Source organism: Peromyscus maniculatus, chromosome 2 (genome assembly GCF_049852395.1).
Source record: "Peromyscus maniculatus bairdii isolate BWxNUB_F1_BW_parent chromosome 2, HU_Pman_BW_mat_3.1, whole genome shotgun sequence".
NCBI classification, from domain to species: Eukaryota; Metazoa; Chordata; class Mammalia; order Rodentia; family Cricetidae; genus Peromyscus; species Peromyscus maniculatus.
The window spans coordinates 151,247,243-151,263,387 of NC_134853.1; the positions used below are offsets into that span (position 1 = coordinate 151,247,243).

Consider the following 16,145-nt stretch of genomic DNA (forward strand, 5'->3'; position numbering starts at 1 on the left):
AACTAAAGCCTAAAGTGAAACAAGTGGCTGAAATTGGCATTTGGTACATGGTATGCTGGGAACCTAATCCAGACTTTGCCTTTTGGAGCCTTCTCCTTAACCACTGTGGTGGTCTACCTCCTGAGAACATCAGTTGCTAAGCCTGTTTCCTAATCTTTAAAATCAGGCTGCTGTTTCTCTCCAAGAGCTCAAGGTTTGGTTTTTAAAGGGTCTGGTGCCCAGGTAAGACTTAATAAATTATTCATACAGAAGTGCATGTCATTTTGAGTCTGGGCTTTAGCCTGAAATGATCTTGGGTAGTCACCTAGCAGCTTTAACCATGTTACAGCACCACTCAAAGCATGCCTTGGGGCTGGAGAGATGACTCAATGGTTAAGCACACTGGCTGTTCTTCCAGAGGACCTGGGTTTAGTTCCCAGCACCCACATGGCAGCTCACAACTGTCTGTAGCTCCAGTTCTAGAGGATCTGGCATCCTCATACATGCAAGCAAAATACCAATGCACATAAAAATAAATTATTTTAAAAAGCATGCCAGATTTCCACAGCTTTGGGTCTCCATTAGTTTCTTGTTGTTTTTTTTTTTTCCTTAATAAATATGTAGATCAATCAGGCCTTGAACTCACAGATATCCACCTGTCTCTTCCTCCACCAGAGTGCTGAGATTAAAGGTGTACACCACCAAGCCCAGCTTTAAATTTTTTTAATTGTGTCTTATTTTTGTGGGGGTGGGCAGGGTTGTGCAGATGAGTATAGTGTCCACAGAGTCCAGAAACAGGTTGTAGATGCCCTGGAGCTGGAGTTACAAGCAATTGTGAGCCACCTGATGTGAGTGCTGGGATCTGAACTTGGGTCCTCTGCAAGAGCAGCAAAGGACTCTTAATCACTGAGCCATCTCCAGTCCCTCCATCTTTGTGAATTAGCTCTCTTAGTTCCACTAACAGATTTTGAGACGTAAAGTCCTACCGAAAGTTTTGTTCTTGGAGGCAAATTCTCACATTTATATTTGTACAAGCCCATTTACCATTAGCTGGGTTCTACCAACATGGAGAATACTGTCTGCCGCTGGGCACAGCCTGGACTGCAGAAGCAGACAAAGGAGGTGGCGAACACTGGGTGGTGCCGGGAGGACTGACTTCCCTTTACCAGGAGGCAGGCAGTACTGAAGCTGGTGGCCTTTGATTCTTCTGCGCCTAGTTGTGGGACAACTGGTAAGCACAGGAGTGGACAGAACTTAAATGGCTTCTCTGAACACTAAAGCTCTAAAGGCTGAGAGCATCACATGCAAACTTCTGGGACCAGGCAGAGGTAGGAACCCTCTAGAACCCAAAGGAGGCAGTGTAATTGGACATTTCCTGTCCTGTCCCAAACAAACACACAGAGGCTTACACGAATTATAAATGCTCAGCCAATAGCTCAGGCTTATTACTAACTAGCGCTTACATTTTAAGTTAACCCATATTCCTTATTTACATTCTGCCATGTAGGGATACCTTTACGTTCATCTCCTGCTCCCTTGGCACCTGCCTGGCGACTCCTGACTCTGCCCTTCTCCTCCCCGTCATCCTTAGTTTGGTCACCCACCCATACTTCCTGCCTGGCTACTGGCCAATCAGCATTTTATTAACCAATGAGAGCAATACATACTCACAGTATGGGGAAGGATTATTCTACAGCAAGATAGGAATAGTGTCTGTCCCATTTTCAGTTCCATGCCCATCTGAGTCTGAGTCCCTGGAGACTGCCCTAGGTCTCTCAAGAGTTAGCTGGTATCCCAACTCCCTGGGCAGCAGCAGCTGGGAACTGTGGCCTCCCCAGCACCTAGATGATTTTCTGAAAGGGCTCAAATTTCTTCATAGTCGTGGTCATCCATATCTGGGTCAGGCAGGGGGTATGACTCAATGATAGAATATTTGTTGAGTGTGCTTGAGGATTTGGGTTTCATGCCCACCACTGAAGAAGAAGAAAAGAAAGTCTAGGTTATTCAGAATCTTGTCTTTAGGCAAGTTCCTCCCCCTCTTCAGTTTCCTCCCATGAACAGGGAAGGTGTGGTTAACTATGGCCCAGAAGCCACAGTCCATTTTCCTTGACCACTGCAGCCATTTTTCTGTCCTGATTGTCATAGGAGGACCTTGTATCTGGGACTGGTCTCATTTCATTGCTAGGGTGTGGGGTCTAGCGAGAAAGACCTCTCCACCTGACCTACTCCATACAAGCTTGGATCTCTCTCAAACTAGGACCACAGGAGGGTCCCCCGGGCAGAGCTAGCAGAGGTGGAAGAGGGACTTGATGGGCCAAAGGACTCACCTGAATTCTGGGTTTGGGTTTTGGATTTAAGGTCTTTCTCGTGGGCAGCAATCTTGCTGTACAGACTTGCTTTGTCCTTGGGGAGGTCTTCCAAGGTCGTCTTTGCCTTGGGTTCAGGCTGTGGGTAGGATTCCTGTTGTCCTATAACTTGAGACTGAGCAGGAAAACAAAACAAAAAAATCTAAAAGCCCAGAAATCAGAAAAGGTACAAGGATCAGCTGTCAAGCCCGTGAGACAGTTTCCCTGACAGTGCCACTCACTGTCTGCTTTTCTGGGCCAGGCTTCTCAGGGACGGGAGTCTCTCGTGAGACTGAAATTCCTGGGGACTCATCTTTTTAATTTCCACTGCCACATGGCTACACGATAATAAATTCAGGCCTCCTGAGGCCTCAAAACAACATGCTTGTTGAGTTCACAAAGCATACTTTGGATAGGTCACTCAGGCACATAGGCAGTGCAGTCCGGGCCGAGTTCAAACCCAGTCCTCCCATCCTCCTAGCTGTATGAGTTCTGGTGACTTGCCTCTGTTATCTCCGCTGTAAAGAGAATGTTGGTGCTTATGTGTGTGTGAGTGTGTGAGTGTGTGTGTGTGCGCATGGGTGTGTGCGCCCACGCAGAGGAGGGACACTGTGAGAAGAGCCACCAAGTAAACATGCTATAGACAAACAGGAAGTGGCTAACACAAGGGCTTGTGGGGGAAGTCCTCTTGGGTTTACCACTAAGAAAGATGCTCAGAGGGGTAGCTTAAGCCTGCATCCCACTCTCCCATCTTTGATTCCACTTAGCTCATTTAACAGGGTCCACCAGCCTTGGAGACGCGGAATTTCTGCTCTCTGCCCCCTTATCCTGCCTAACTCTCTTTAGGCAGAGAGACTACATACAGTACAGGGCTGAAAGTGACATGTCTCTAAGCTATGGCCACAGCAGTAAGATGACAGAGAGCGGGGCCAGCTTGGGGAGAACCTTCCCCAAGCCTGAAGGAGGAATAACGATGGCCACGGGCCTAGTATAGGTCTCGTATGGGTCACCTGAATTCTGGGACCCATGCTAGACCCACGTGCCAACCCAGAGCCTTTCTTCTGTGGCTGGAGTTGAGAATACAAAGTGGTGGTGGGAGGTGGCCCAGGCATGCCAGACTGGAATCAATTCATGAAGGATGCCATGTGGAACCGCTGGAGGCTTCAACACTGTGTCCAGCAGGCAATCAGAGATTTGGGGACTAGGCTAGTTTTAACTGCCAATTTGAGACAACCTAGAATTACCTGGGCAGAGAGTCTAGATGAGGAATTTTCTAGATTAGGTTGCTCTGTGGGTATGTCTGTGGGGGATTGTCTTGACTGCCAACCAGTGTTGGACAACCATTCCCTATGCTGGACTCTGAACTGTGTAAAAGGACAGAAAGTCAGCAAGAAGGCTAGCAGGCATAGGCATGCATGCATCAGACGCTTTCTGCTCTAGGCTGGACATGGCCTGGCCAGCTGTCTCAAGCCTGTCTCTGTGACTTCCCTGCAGTGACAGGCTGGAACCTGGAACTGTGAACTAAAATAAACCTTCCTCCTCTAAGTCGCTTTTGGTTCCGGGCATTTTATCACAGCCACAGAAAACAAACTAGACAGGAGGCCATCCTAAGAGCCACTGGAAGAACAGATGATGCTCCACTTGGGAGTGGCAGCCAGGTGACAAGAAAAGCACATACAGTACAGGGCTGACAGGAACTTAGAGTCAGAATGTTCACACTCAAGTCCAGGCCTTCCATTTAGTAATTCCAACTTTGGGGGGCATGCCAGAGTCTCAATCCTCATTTTCTCAATCATAAAATACTGATAATTGTACCAACTTTAGGATCATGAGGCCTGAGTGGGAACAACTGGTACAAAGAACAGAACTTAATGAGCTGCAAGTTCAATACAATTGGAAGAGAGAATCACGGCAGGCAAAAAGCAAAGAAAGGGCCCAGGGTGAGCCCCACAGGTGACCCCCTCCCTGCCCGTGGGATCCCGTGCATACCTTCACACCACCCTTCCTGCCCGTGAGGTCCCATCCCATGCATACCTGCACACTGTCCTCTTTGCAGCTCTGTATGATCGGCTTCTGCACACTGACACCCTTGCTCTTTGGGGGCCTGGGCGGGGGCGCTTGGCTCTCAGGGGCCGGCAGCTTCCGGAGACTGTAGTAGAAGGCCTCTGACACTTCCTCCACCCTAGCGACAGAGAGTGGCCCAGCCACCTGACCGGGCTGCTCCTCAACCTCCGCTACCGTCAGGTCCATCCACCTGGGAGGGATTTCAAAGCACATTTCCGGCTGGGAGTCCAGGCCTACCACCAAAAAGGGTTCTGTGAGCTTCTCCTCCAGCCGCAGGCCCGGGAAGGAGACCAGAGGGTCAGTAGGGTGCCGGGCATCCTTGGCCACCACCTTGACCTCACTGGGCAGGGAGAACTGGGCAGTGAGATCTGTTAGGCTATAGCGCCGGCCATCAGTCACCTCCTCCACAAAGCTACCAGAGAGGTAGAGGGGTAGCAGAATCTGTTCTTTGCTCTCCACTTCCTCCTCTTCCTCCTCCAACTCCTCCTCTTCCTCCCCGGCCTGCTCACTCAGACGCTGACATATCAAGACGTCTATGTCCTGGCCCTGGGTCCCGCAGACCTGGCTTTGACTCAGCACCTCCAGCCGATCACCCACAGCCAGGAAAGAAAATCCAGGATTCTCCTCTTCGTTCCCATCACAGTCTTTTGTGGCCACCACCCGGAGGGGTCGGCCTGGCTGGAGAGCACCCAAAAGGTCATAGGCCGTGGGGAACTCCCTTGGCCTCCGTCTCAGCTTGCCCTGGTAGGCCCCAGAGAGAAAAAAGTATCTGGGAACTCTTCGGCTCTTGCTTGAGGCCACCACCCGCCAGGATGGCGAGGCTGGCCCGTGGATGCAGAGCCTTTGGCCTTTGCGTAGGGAGGCCGCCCACGGGCTGAGGAAGATGGGTGGGCCCTCAGGAACCTCCAGGATCTCCGCGGCCATTGGGAAGGGGCCTCCCTGGGCCAGGACCTCACTCAGCAGCAGCGGTTTGATGAAGTGGATGTGCTGGGAGGAGGCGGTGACGTCCTCTACCTCCACCTCCAGGGTGGACGGGATCTTGACGATGGTGCGGCGCACTGTGGGGAGAGGGGCAGTTCTGGGGTGCAGCATGACACCGGGGTAGCCCCCACCCCAGCTCCGACTCCTGTTTCATCTTTTCTTTCCCACAATCATTTTCCTACTCTACTAGGTTTTTTTTTAGCCCAATCTCTTTTCAACTTCCTTTTATTTCTTAATTTTAATTTTTTAATTTAAAATTTTTTTTTTTTTTTTTTTTTTTTTTTTACTTTTAACTGTGTGTAGGTGTGTGCATGTGAGTGCAGGTGACCATGGAGGCCAGTGGATAATGATCCTGCAGGGGCTGGAGTTACAAGAGGTTGGGAGCTGCCCTGACAGGGTAACTCCAGTTCCAGGTGGATCTGATGCACTTTTCTGACCTCCACAGGCACCAGGCATGCAAATGCTGCACAGACATGCATGCAGCCGAAACTCTCATACACATAAATAATTTATGCGTTAATATATTTTCTATTTCACATAAATAATTTTTAAAAAACCCTCCTTATTAAAATAAAAATAAAGCACATGAGCCAGGTGTGATGCTACACCATTACAGTCCCAGCACTTGGGAGATGGAAACAGGACGGTCAGGGGTTCAAGACTAGCCAGGCTGCATGAGATGCTGTCTCAAAATAAAATAAAATGCCAACTAAGGAGGTCATAATATTGCACAAGGGTAACATAAGGGGTGTGCTGTGTTTGGGGGGACAGGGAAGTCAGTGTGTGATGCTTAAATAGAAACTGTGAGGATGAAAAGGGTGACCAGTCAGGGCTGCTGTGACTCCTAGAGACAACGCACAAGCAAATGTCCTGCGGAGGGAAACAGGACACCTGGGCTCCTCAAGTTTGCCTTTTCAGGAGGGAGCGCAGAGGGCATCTCCATCTCCTTTTCTTCTCCATACACAAAATCAAATCTACTTTACCATGCCATGGGTATGCATCTCTAAAAAGGGATAACTAAATTTTTTTAAAGATGTATTTTTTTAATGTGTATGAGTGCTCTATATACATGTATGACTTTATGCCAAAGAGGGCATCGGATCCCACTATAGATGGTTGTGAACCACCATGTGGGTGCTGGGAATTGAACTCAGGACCTCAGGAAGAGCAGCCAGTGCTCTTAACCACTGAGCCAACTCTCCAGCCCAGGGATAATTAATTTTAAAAGCTTGAGTTTTTTTGTTTTGTTTTGTTTTTGACCAGGTATGGTCACATTCATATACTCAAGCACTTGACTTGAAAGGTAGAGGCAGGAGGATTAGGAGTTAGAGACTAGCCTGGGCTACATGAGACTGTCTCAAAAAAAAAAATACGTTTAAAAATTTTCTTTTTGTTTCATTTATTTTTGGCAGTGCTGGAGATGAAGTGCTAGGAAACACTCCACTAGTGACCGGACCCCAGACGCCTCTTTTTGGGTGTGTTTGCTTGCTTAGTTTGGTTTCCGAGACAGCGTTTCTCTGTAGCCCTGGCTGTCCCAGAACTCACTCTGTAGACCAGGCTGTCCTCAAACTCAGAGATCCTTCTGCCTCTGTCTCCTGAGTGCTGGGATTAAAGGCGTGCGCCACCACCGCCTGGCCCCTTTCCCCTTTATTGATTTTATTATTTTAAAAAACTTTTTGTTTTTTATTCATTTATTTGTGTGTGTGTGTGTGTCTGTCTGTCTGTGTGTCTGTCCAGCTGTATACGCATGTGTTCATGCCATGGTATGAGTGTGGAGGTCCAAGGACGATGTGCAGAAGTCAGTCCTCTCCTTCCACGTGTGAGCCCCGCTTGATGGTGGCAGCCCCTTTACTTTCTGTCTCAGCCGTCTCCCTCTCCCACTCCTGCTTTAAAAACACACGTATCTATAATTTTATTATAGGTGTGTGTGTGTGTGTGTGTGTGTGTGTGTGTGTCAAAGTGAACATGGAGGTCAGAGGACAATTTTCACAGCAAATGCTTTTATGCACTGAGCTACCTTGCTGTCCCCTCTTTTAATTAATAAATTGTTTTGTTTTTCAGTTTTGAGACAGCATCTGTGTAGCCCTGGCTAATGTGGAACCTAACCTTGGCCAACTCTGTAAAGCATGTGGGACTTGGGATGTGTTCATCCTATTTTCCTATCTCTTTTTATACCACATCTCCCATCGCATTGGGCATCTGTATCCTGTTAGGTGGCCGACACTGGGTAAGCAAGCTGGAGCCCCAGACTGTGCACAGAGTCGCTATCTTTGAACTGTGCAGCTCCCAGCCACTCCGCCCCTGCCCAGGTAACTCACTGTGCATCAAGGCTTGGAGCATGTACTGGGGCTTCAGGGTCATGGTGCGCCAGGGCAGGCTGGGGCAGGTGAGCATAAGGCCCGTCATGGTTGGGTCCTGCAGGATTTGGAGCAGGGTTTGTGGGGGACCGGGCTTGCATCTCCAGAAGGGTCCATTCTGGGAAAGGGGCAGATGGAGGATGACCTCCTGGGTCTTTGAGACCTGGACACAGCGTGCATAGCGGGTCCCATGATGCATCTCCACAGCCTCAAGCCTGAGAGGCTGGTCCGCAGGCACCACCCTGGCCTCTGTGACAATTCTTTGAGTTGACTTGAAGTAAATGGGCCGCTGTGTGCCGTTCTGAGGCATGGCAGAGATGAGCTCGTCCAGGGTTCTGTAGCTCTGCAGGCTGGTGAGGGTGCTGAAGAGGCCTGTGGGAGTCAGCAGAGGGAGGGAGGAAGAAGCGGGGAAGGGCAGGCCTTTGCTGGGGCAGGCTCTGCAGACCACCAGCCAGAGTCCCTGCTAGGGCCTGCATCTGGACATCTAGACCAAAGGTCTGTGATGGAGGCTGGGTGACAGTGCGAGAACAGATAGTGAAGGACAGGGACGGTGACACAGGGATGTCACCAGACACACACATACACATACACACACACATATACACACACACACACACATATACACACACACACATACACATATACACACACACACATACACATATACACACACACATACACACACACATACACATACACACATACACACACACACACACACACACACACACACACACACACACACACACAGCTCCCATGCTTTCCCACCTTGCTGACCTCTGTCTCCAACTTGGCCAACCCACCACGTTTCCCTCCAGACACCTCCCCTTTAGCTCCAAGCCCACACATCCAAAGCCTGCCTCCCTCTCCTGAGGCAGCACCATGGTCTCTTTCTCCTAAATTAGAGCCCCAGGAGCTCCTGGCCCAGGTGCCCTCTGACACCCACCCTCAGCTGGTCTGCCAGGACCACCCGACTGCTCTCCCACCATATCTGCGGTCCCTAGACATTCCACCACCAGGCTGGTCCATCACCCAACTTCTGGAAACAGTGGTTTTCTGTCCCAAACCCACAACCCAGATCTAATCAAGGAAATATCACAAAGCCTAGGCTTAAGGACATCTTACAGAAATATTGGTCTGGAACTAGATATAGTACAGTGATAGAGTGCTCACTTAGCATGTGAGGCCCTGAGCTAGACCTCCAGTGCAAAAGAAATGTATTAATCTGGATTCTTAAAAAATGTCCATATGAAAGAAAAAAAAAAAAAAAAAAAAAAAAAGAAAAAAAATGTCCATATGGCCTAGTGTGGTGGCGCATGCCTTAAATCCCAGCACTCAGGAGGCAGAGGCAGCCAGATCTCTTTGGACTTCGAGGCCAGCCTGAAATCCGTGAGACCCTGTTTCAAAAACAAGCAAGCCAGCCAAGCAAACAGAAAAGTAACCCCCAAGGGGTTCGTTACTACAGAACAGGAGGTGTGTTGTCTGTGCTGGGGGCACCCTGGGTGGAAACCATGATGCACTGGCCTCAGCTTCCTCCTCTGTTATGAGGCCCTGGACTTGGTGTTAGATTTGAAGAAGTAGCACATGTATATATAGAGGTGGAGAGGCTGGCACAGAGCAGGTGCATCCTGAACGCACACAGACACGTACATACGCTCACACATGTACAAGCTTACAATGGGTGGTGGGAGGTGAACAGAGATAGATCCTCTAGGTCAGACTGACACACTTTCTTTGTGACAGTGCTGAGGAGCTTCAGATATTCAAATGATATGTTTCTCCTGTGTTTTGAGGGCTTGCTCTTCCTTTTTTTTTTTTGAGGCAGGGTTTCTCTGTGTAGCCCTGGCTGTCCTGAAACTCACTCTGTAGACCAGGCTGGCCTCAAACTCATAGAGATCTGGCTGCCTCTGCCTCCTGAGTGCTGGGACTTAAGGCGTGCGCCACCACATGAGGCCATATGGACATTTTTTAAGAATCCAGATTAATATTACATTAATTTTTTAAGTTAAAAAAATCGCATTTGTGTGCACGTGTGTGTACATGTGCATGCAGATACTGTCATGCATATGTGGTGATCAGAGGACAGAGGTGCTGGCTTGGTTCTCTTTTTATCATGTGGGTCTCAGGAACTGAATTAAGATCGTCTGGCAGAAAGATTAGATGTTATCTCAAGATGGAGAAGAAAGGAATATAGAGCAGTGATTTCCTCAGTACAGAATCTCTGTTTTGTGTGATGGAAAAGCCCCACAAATGGACAGTAGTATCAGGACATGATATCATGAATGTAATAAATCAATATAATTAATATAATTAATGAATATCATAAATATAGTTATTGAATGAATACCACAAATGTAATTAATATCATGAATGTAATAAAAAATAAATAAAAAAGAAAAAACTAAATAAATAAATAAATAAATCACATTTAAGCCAGGCATGGTGGTACACACCTTTAGTCCCAGCACTCAGGAGGCAGAGGGAGGTGGATCACTGTGAGTTTGAGGCCAGCCTGCTCTACATGGTGAGTTCCAGGCCAACCAAGGCTATACAGTGAGACTTCGTCTCAAAAAAATGAAATGTATGTATGTATGTATGTATGTATGTATGTATGTGTATGTGTATGTGTATACTACAGAATTGTGTGGAGGTCAGATCTATGTATGCATGTGCATACTACAGCACATGTGTGGAGGTCAGATGTATGCATGTGCATGCCACAGCACATGTGTGGAGGTCAGCTGTATGTATGTGTGTGCACACCACAGCATTGTGTGGAGCTCAGATGTATGTATGTGCATACTACAGCATTGTGTGGAGCTCAGATGTATGTATGCATGTGCATGCTACAGCACATGTGTGGAGGTCACATCTATGTATGCATGTGCATGCTACAGCACATGTGTAGAGGTCACATCTTTGTATCCATATGCATGCTACAGCACATGTGTGGAGGTCACATCTATGTATGCATGTGCACACCATAGCACATGTGTGGAAGCCAGATGTATGTATGTGCACGCTACAGCATTGTGTGGAGGTTAGATGTATGTATGCGTGTGCACACCACAGCACATATGTGGAGGTCAGATGAGGACGACTTGTAGGAGTCACTCTCTCCTTCTACCACATAGGTTCCAGGAATTGAACTGGAATCATCAGGCTTGGCAGCAAGCATCTGCTGCTGATCGTCTCCCAGGCATGAGACCTACTTCTGCTCTTCCTGCTCCTACCGCCTAAATTCGGGGATTACAGGCATGCGCCACTACGCCACAGCTGGTTTATGTGGCGCTGGGATAGGACCCAGGACTTTGTGTACACAGGGAAGCATCCTGCCAACTGAGCCTCGTCTTCGGATCCTGACCCTTTTTGAGATGGTGTCTCATGTATCCTAGACCGACTAGATATGGAGCTAAGGTTGGCCTTGAATTCCTGATCTCTAGCCTCTACCTCCCTGTGTTAGAATGCAGGCATGTGCCATCCACTTCTTTCGCTTGGGATTTCTTAGGCATGGAATGGGCACATGCCACACTCCCTTATCTGGGATCTGAAGACCCTGGAGGACAGGCCACCCCACCCTGAGCTGGCGCCTGCTTCATGGACCCTGGCTGTCTCTCACTGCCACTCCAGAAGGGCCTAGTTCATCCCGAGGCCACACGCCCAGCTCCCCATAGGGACTGGCACACACGGGCGTCAGTAGATGTCTGATGAATGAATGTACGAGCAAACAGAGACCAAAACCTGAAGACCTGGAGGCAGATGTGATTAGAAGAGGTCAGGGACATGCCAGGCTCAGGGCGACCTCAAGGATGCACTCTGGGTGTGTCCTTGGCCTTTTGGCTACATCACAGTAGGTATGTCATCTTTATGTGCCAAGCCAGAGGGACGGGAGTGATGCGGGGAGTGGCAGCCCCACCCGCGAGTGGCCGAAGATGCCTGCGGGATGCCAGGGCGGGTGGGGAGGCAGAGGTGCTCGCCTTACCTGAGAAGCTGGGGTTGAGATCCAAGGTCTGACCCGTCTCTGGGTTTTCACAGACCACCTTCTGGAGGTGAACATGGGTGACCTTGATCAGGTCCCCTGTGGAGAGGCAACACTCATTCCCAAAGAGCTCATAGACGGAACCTGTGGAGATACAGACTCAGTTTCTATTGTGTGGAGGTCAGATGTATGTATGTGCATACTACAGCATTGTGTGGAGCTCAGATGTATGTATGCATGTGCATGCTACAGCACATGTGTGAAGGTCAGATCTATGTATACATGTGCATGCTACAGCACATGTGTGGAGGTCACATCTATGTATGCATGTGCATGAACAGGGGCCTGTGCCCTGTTCCTTACAAACTCTGCTGCCTTGAGTGTCTTTCTCTCTCTTTCAAATGCTGAGGACTGAACCTGGGGTTCCAAGCATACACCTAAGTACTCTGCCCCAAGCCCCAGCCTCAGCTTTCTTCCTTGTCTTTTCCTGCTAAAGGGGAGCTGGCTCAGACAGCCATCCTCAGACCATGGCTCAGCTGGCCATCCTCAGACCATGGCTCAGCCGGCCATCCTCAGACCATGGCTCAGCCGGCCACCCTCAGACCATGGGAGGCAGCCCTGGTGGGGCCCATTCTTGCCTTTCTCCCAGTTTGTGCCTCCTAGAGTGACTGGACGGTCAGGGCTGGTCCATTTTCCACGTCACTGCAGCCTCTGAGGGTGTGTGCCACCCACGAAGCAGTAAATAGCCCAGTGAACCCCAACTCCCCTTTACAGGCTCGGAATACGTAGGCTCCATGTAGATACAGAGAGTCAGCTGGGTACCTAGTTCTTCTAACACTCTGCTTTCTGCTTCAGATGAGGGGGTTGTATGCTTGCTCCATTTATTTATTTATTTGTTTGTTTGTCTGTCTGTCTGTTTATCTATCTATCTATTATTTAAACAGGCTCTCCTGTAGTTCAGTTTGGCCTGGAACTCTCTATATCGAGGATGACCTTGAACTTCTGATCCTCCTGCCTCTACCTCCCGAGTGCTAGAATGACAGACAGGAGGTGTGCCTCCATACCAAGTTCTCTGCAGTACTGGGAATCAAGTCCAGGGTCTCACGCATGATAGGTGAGCACTCTACCAATTGACCCACATCCCCAGCCCGGATGAGTTGCTTTTAACTTTTTGTTGTTGTTGTTTAATCATGTTTATCTTGAGTACATTCCACAGTCTGGGTGTAAAAGTCAGGACAACTCTTGGGAGCCAGTTCTCTCTGTGCGAGACCCACAGATTGAATTCAGGTTGGCAGCGACCACCCCCACCACCCTGTCCACCAGCCAGCTCACCAGCCAGTGAGCTCCTCGTAGAGGAAATAGAGGAGGCTGAGGTTCTGAGCCCCACCTCCAAGTTCCGAAGCCCACTTGGCCTGACACCAAGTCCTAAAGCCACGGAGAACATCGGAAGACACACAGTAAAGATCTCACGGCGCGGTGTGCGCAGTGTGCGCAGGGTCCCCATCCCGCGGGCAGAGGGTGGGAACCTGCAGGCAGCAGTGCCTTGAGGCCACCTGAGAGCCCCTCCCCCAGGACAGCCCTAGTAGGGCTGTGCACATGGCCATGAGAAACTGGTGTAAACCTCACTCTAAGCCTTCCGAAAAGTGCACACAGTTGCTACAACGTCAGGGTGTGGACCTTCCGGCAGAGGAGATTATATATTCCTGAGCCTGGGTTAGCCACAGAGTTATATATACCTGGCCCTGCATTGCTAACTGCCGCTGATGCTCCACCGCCCTGAAGATGCATGACTGCCCTTTGGGGAAGAGGGGCCCACAATTTCCCTTTCTAAATAAGTAGTGACAGCAGTTTCTCTTTCCTATAAATGACAGCTCAGGGAAGTGCTGTTAGTGCCTCCAAAGGACCAGTAAAAAGGAAGACCAGGAACTCAGGATCATCCTTGGCTAAATAGGGAGTTCTAGGCCAGCCTGGGCTACATGAAACCCTGCCTCAAAAATACCAAAAAGGGGTCAGCAAGGTAAAGATTCTTTCATCCCCCAAGTCCCACACGGTGAAAGAAAACTGATTCCCAAATGTTGTCTTCTGACCTCCACATGCACACTGTGGTACATGCATACTCCCCCAACAAAATAAATAAATCTAAACAAATGTTCATAAAGCCAGCAGTAACCACACCTTCAGGAAACTTAGGCAGGAGGAAGAAGTCTGCGTTACGCAGGAAGAGCTTGTCTTAAACCAAAAAAAGGATGAAGGATGTTAGCTCAGTACTAGAGGGCTGGTCTGGGATTTATGAAGCCCCGGGTTCCATCTCCAGCATGGCAGGAATGTGGGGGGGGGGGCGCTGTGGGAGGCAGAACTAGGGGTGTCAAGTCCCGGGTATTTACCTCCCAAACTGGAATTCCTAACCACATGGCCAGCTACTCTACCACCCTCTGCCCAGTCCTGCCCCATGGCCAGCTACCTTCCATGTAACCCTGCACACCCACACCCCAACTTCTGCCACTTCCCACCACCCCAGGTCAGACCAAATGAGGAAACTCAAGTATTGTGACAGGGGTGAGTGAGGGATGCTGGGAGGATGTTCTGGGCTCGAGACAGACAGACCTCAGACGACTGCTTCAGGGAGCCATCAGATTCCAGTCGAGCAGAGACACCACCACCACCCCCCCCCCCCGGGAAGTGGAGACCCTCCTCGGTCTAGAGTCCACTTTGCTGGCAGCTGCGATGGCAGAGCCAGGCTCCCTCCCTCTGGAGAGCAGGATGAGGCAGGCGCCCACCACAGACAGGCTTGTTCCCTGAGGAAGGAGCCAGCATCCCAGCCTCTCCCTCCACTCTCCTCTGCCTCCCTCTTTTCAGTGGGGTCTGTGGTTCCTCCCTCCACAGAGCAGCCAAGTGGGTCTCTCATTCACTACATCCCCTTCTCCTCCTCTCCCTACCCAAGTGGTCAGTCCCCGGCCACTTGCTGTTTTGAGTCATAACTGGTGACTGTGTCCCTGGAATGCCTATCTCTTCTCTGCTATGAACCAGAAAAGCTGTGGGCAAGAAGCAGCTGTGCAAGGCAAAGAGCAGGAAGGCTTCCTGGAGGAAGGACCATTCAAGCTGAGAAATGAAGAAATGATCTGACCATCTAGCAAGAGGGCCAGGGAGACAGAAGGCAAGGAGCATAGAGCCCAGTCGGAGGGCTGATCTGGTGCTTAAATAATGAACTGGGTGGCGCACGCCTTTAATTCCAGCACTCGGAAGGCAGAGTCAGGCCGATCTCTGTGAGTTCGTATCCAGCCTAGTCTACAGAGCGAGATCCAGGGCAGGCTCCAAAACTACACAGAGAAACCCTGTCTGGAAAAGCCAAAAGAAAAAAAAAATGAACTGGGGTGTATCTCAGTGGTTGGAGCTCAGGGCCCTGGGTTGGATCCCTCCAGAAAGGGAGATCTGAGAAAAGGGGGTAAGGGGGGCAGAGAGACAGAAAAAGGAATAACAGCAAGCCAGGCATGGCAATTTCAGGCAGAGGCAAAAGGGTCACTGCAAGTCTGAGGCCAGCCTGGGCTACAAAACTAGATCCTCTCTCACATAAGGGGGAAAAAAGGCAGCAATAACTGTAGCAAGCACCCTAATGCCCGCCTAACACAGAGGACCAGCGATCTCCGTTTACTTATTTATCCACTTACTGTTATAATTGGTCTTGTTACTTGAGACAGGACTTCCTAGGTTGTTCAGGTAGTCCTTGCCTCGCTGCCACCCAGTGCTACCTCACCGACTTCTCATCACCCACGGAACGAAAGCTGAGGTCCGGGGAGGTGGGTTTGGTGCGAACTCATAAAGCTCGGACAAGAGGCTGCGTCCGAATTCAAACCCCAACGCCCTCAGGGTCTCACTCTGTACTAGACTGACTAGCCTGGAACTTGTGCCAACCCTCCTGCCTCGGCACCTCAGTGTTGGGATTACAGGCATGATCCCTCATGCCTGGCTGCGTCCCCCAGGGCCCGCTCACCCTCCAAGTAGACTCCGGAGCAGACCCGCAGCACGCGCGGGAGGGAGGCGGGGTCCAGGAGGCTCACGAAGTCCTGCAGCAGCACGGGCTCCATGGTCCTAGGCGAGGGCTCAGAGGCGTCTGCAGCCGGCAGTGGAGAGCCCGGGGCCACGCCCAGTGAGAGGCCACGCCCCGTAACCACGCCCCTCGAGCCTTGTTGGTAGGAGCCCAGTTGGTTCGCTAACACTCCCGAACTCTTGGGTGAGGACTTTATCCCCTTGACCTGTCTCCTCGTCTCTAATATTGAATCCTTTCTTAGTTAAAATTTCTACTGTTGTGATAAAACGCCATGACCAAAAGCAACTTGGGAGGAAAGGGTTGATTTCACCTACAGCTCTGGGATCACGATCCATCACAAGGGAAGTCTGAGCAGGAACTCAAGACCTGAACCTGGAGGCTGGCGCTGATACAAG

The 16,145-nt window shown here is 50.1% G+C and overlaps 1 protein-coding gene across 1 annotated transcript; it reads right to left on the bottom strand.

Moving 5' to 3' along the window:
• Window positions 1-1,384: 1,384 nt before the first annotated feature.
• Themis2 (thymocyte selection associated family member 2) lies at window positions 1,385-15,835 on the bottom strand. Its single transcript, XM_006975604.4, has 6 exons — window positions 15,694-15,835; window positions 11,709-11,849; window positions 7,688-8,098; window positions 4,359-5,446; window positions 2,307-2,460; window positions 1,385-1,952 (listed from the first exon to the last, which is right to left on the bottom strand). The coding sequence occupies exons 1-6, from the start codon at window positions 15,785-15,787 to the stop codon at window positions 1,843-1,845; spliced, it is 1,998 nt and encodes a 665-aa protein (XP_006975666.2). The 5' UTR covers window positions 15,788-15,835; the 3' UTR covers window positions 1,385-1,842.
• Window positions 15,836-16,145: the final 310 nt, after the last annotated feature.

Coding starts and splice junctions, on each gene's coding strand:
- Themis2 (XM_006975604.4), bottom strand. CDS start 15,787: ATGGAGCCCGTGCTGCTGCAGGACTTCGTGAGCCTCCTGGACCCCGCC. Junction 8,099..11,708: donor TCTCAACCCCAGCTTCTCAG/GTAAGGCGAGCA, acceptor TGACTCCCACAG/GCCTCTTCAGCACCCTCACC. Junction 5,447..7,687: donor GCTCCAAGCCTTGATGCACA/GTGAGTTACCTG, acceptor CTCTCCCCACAG/TGCGCCGCACCATCGTCAAG.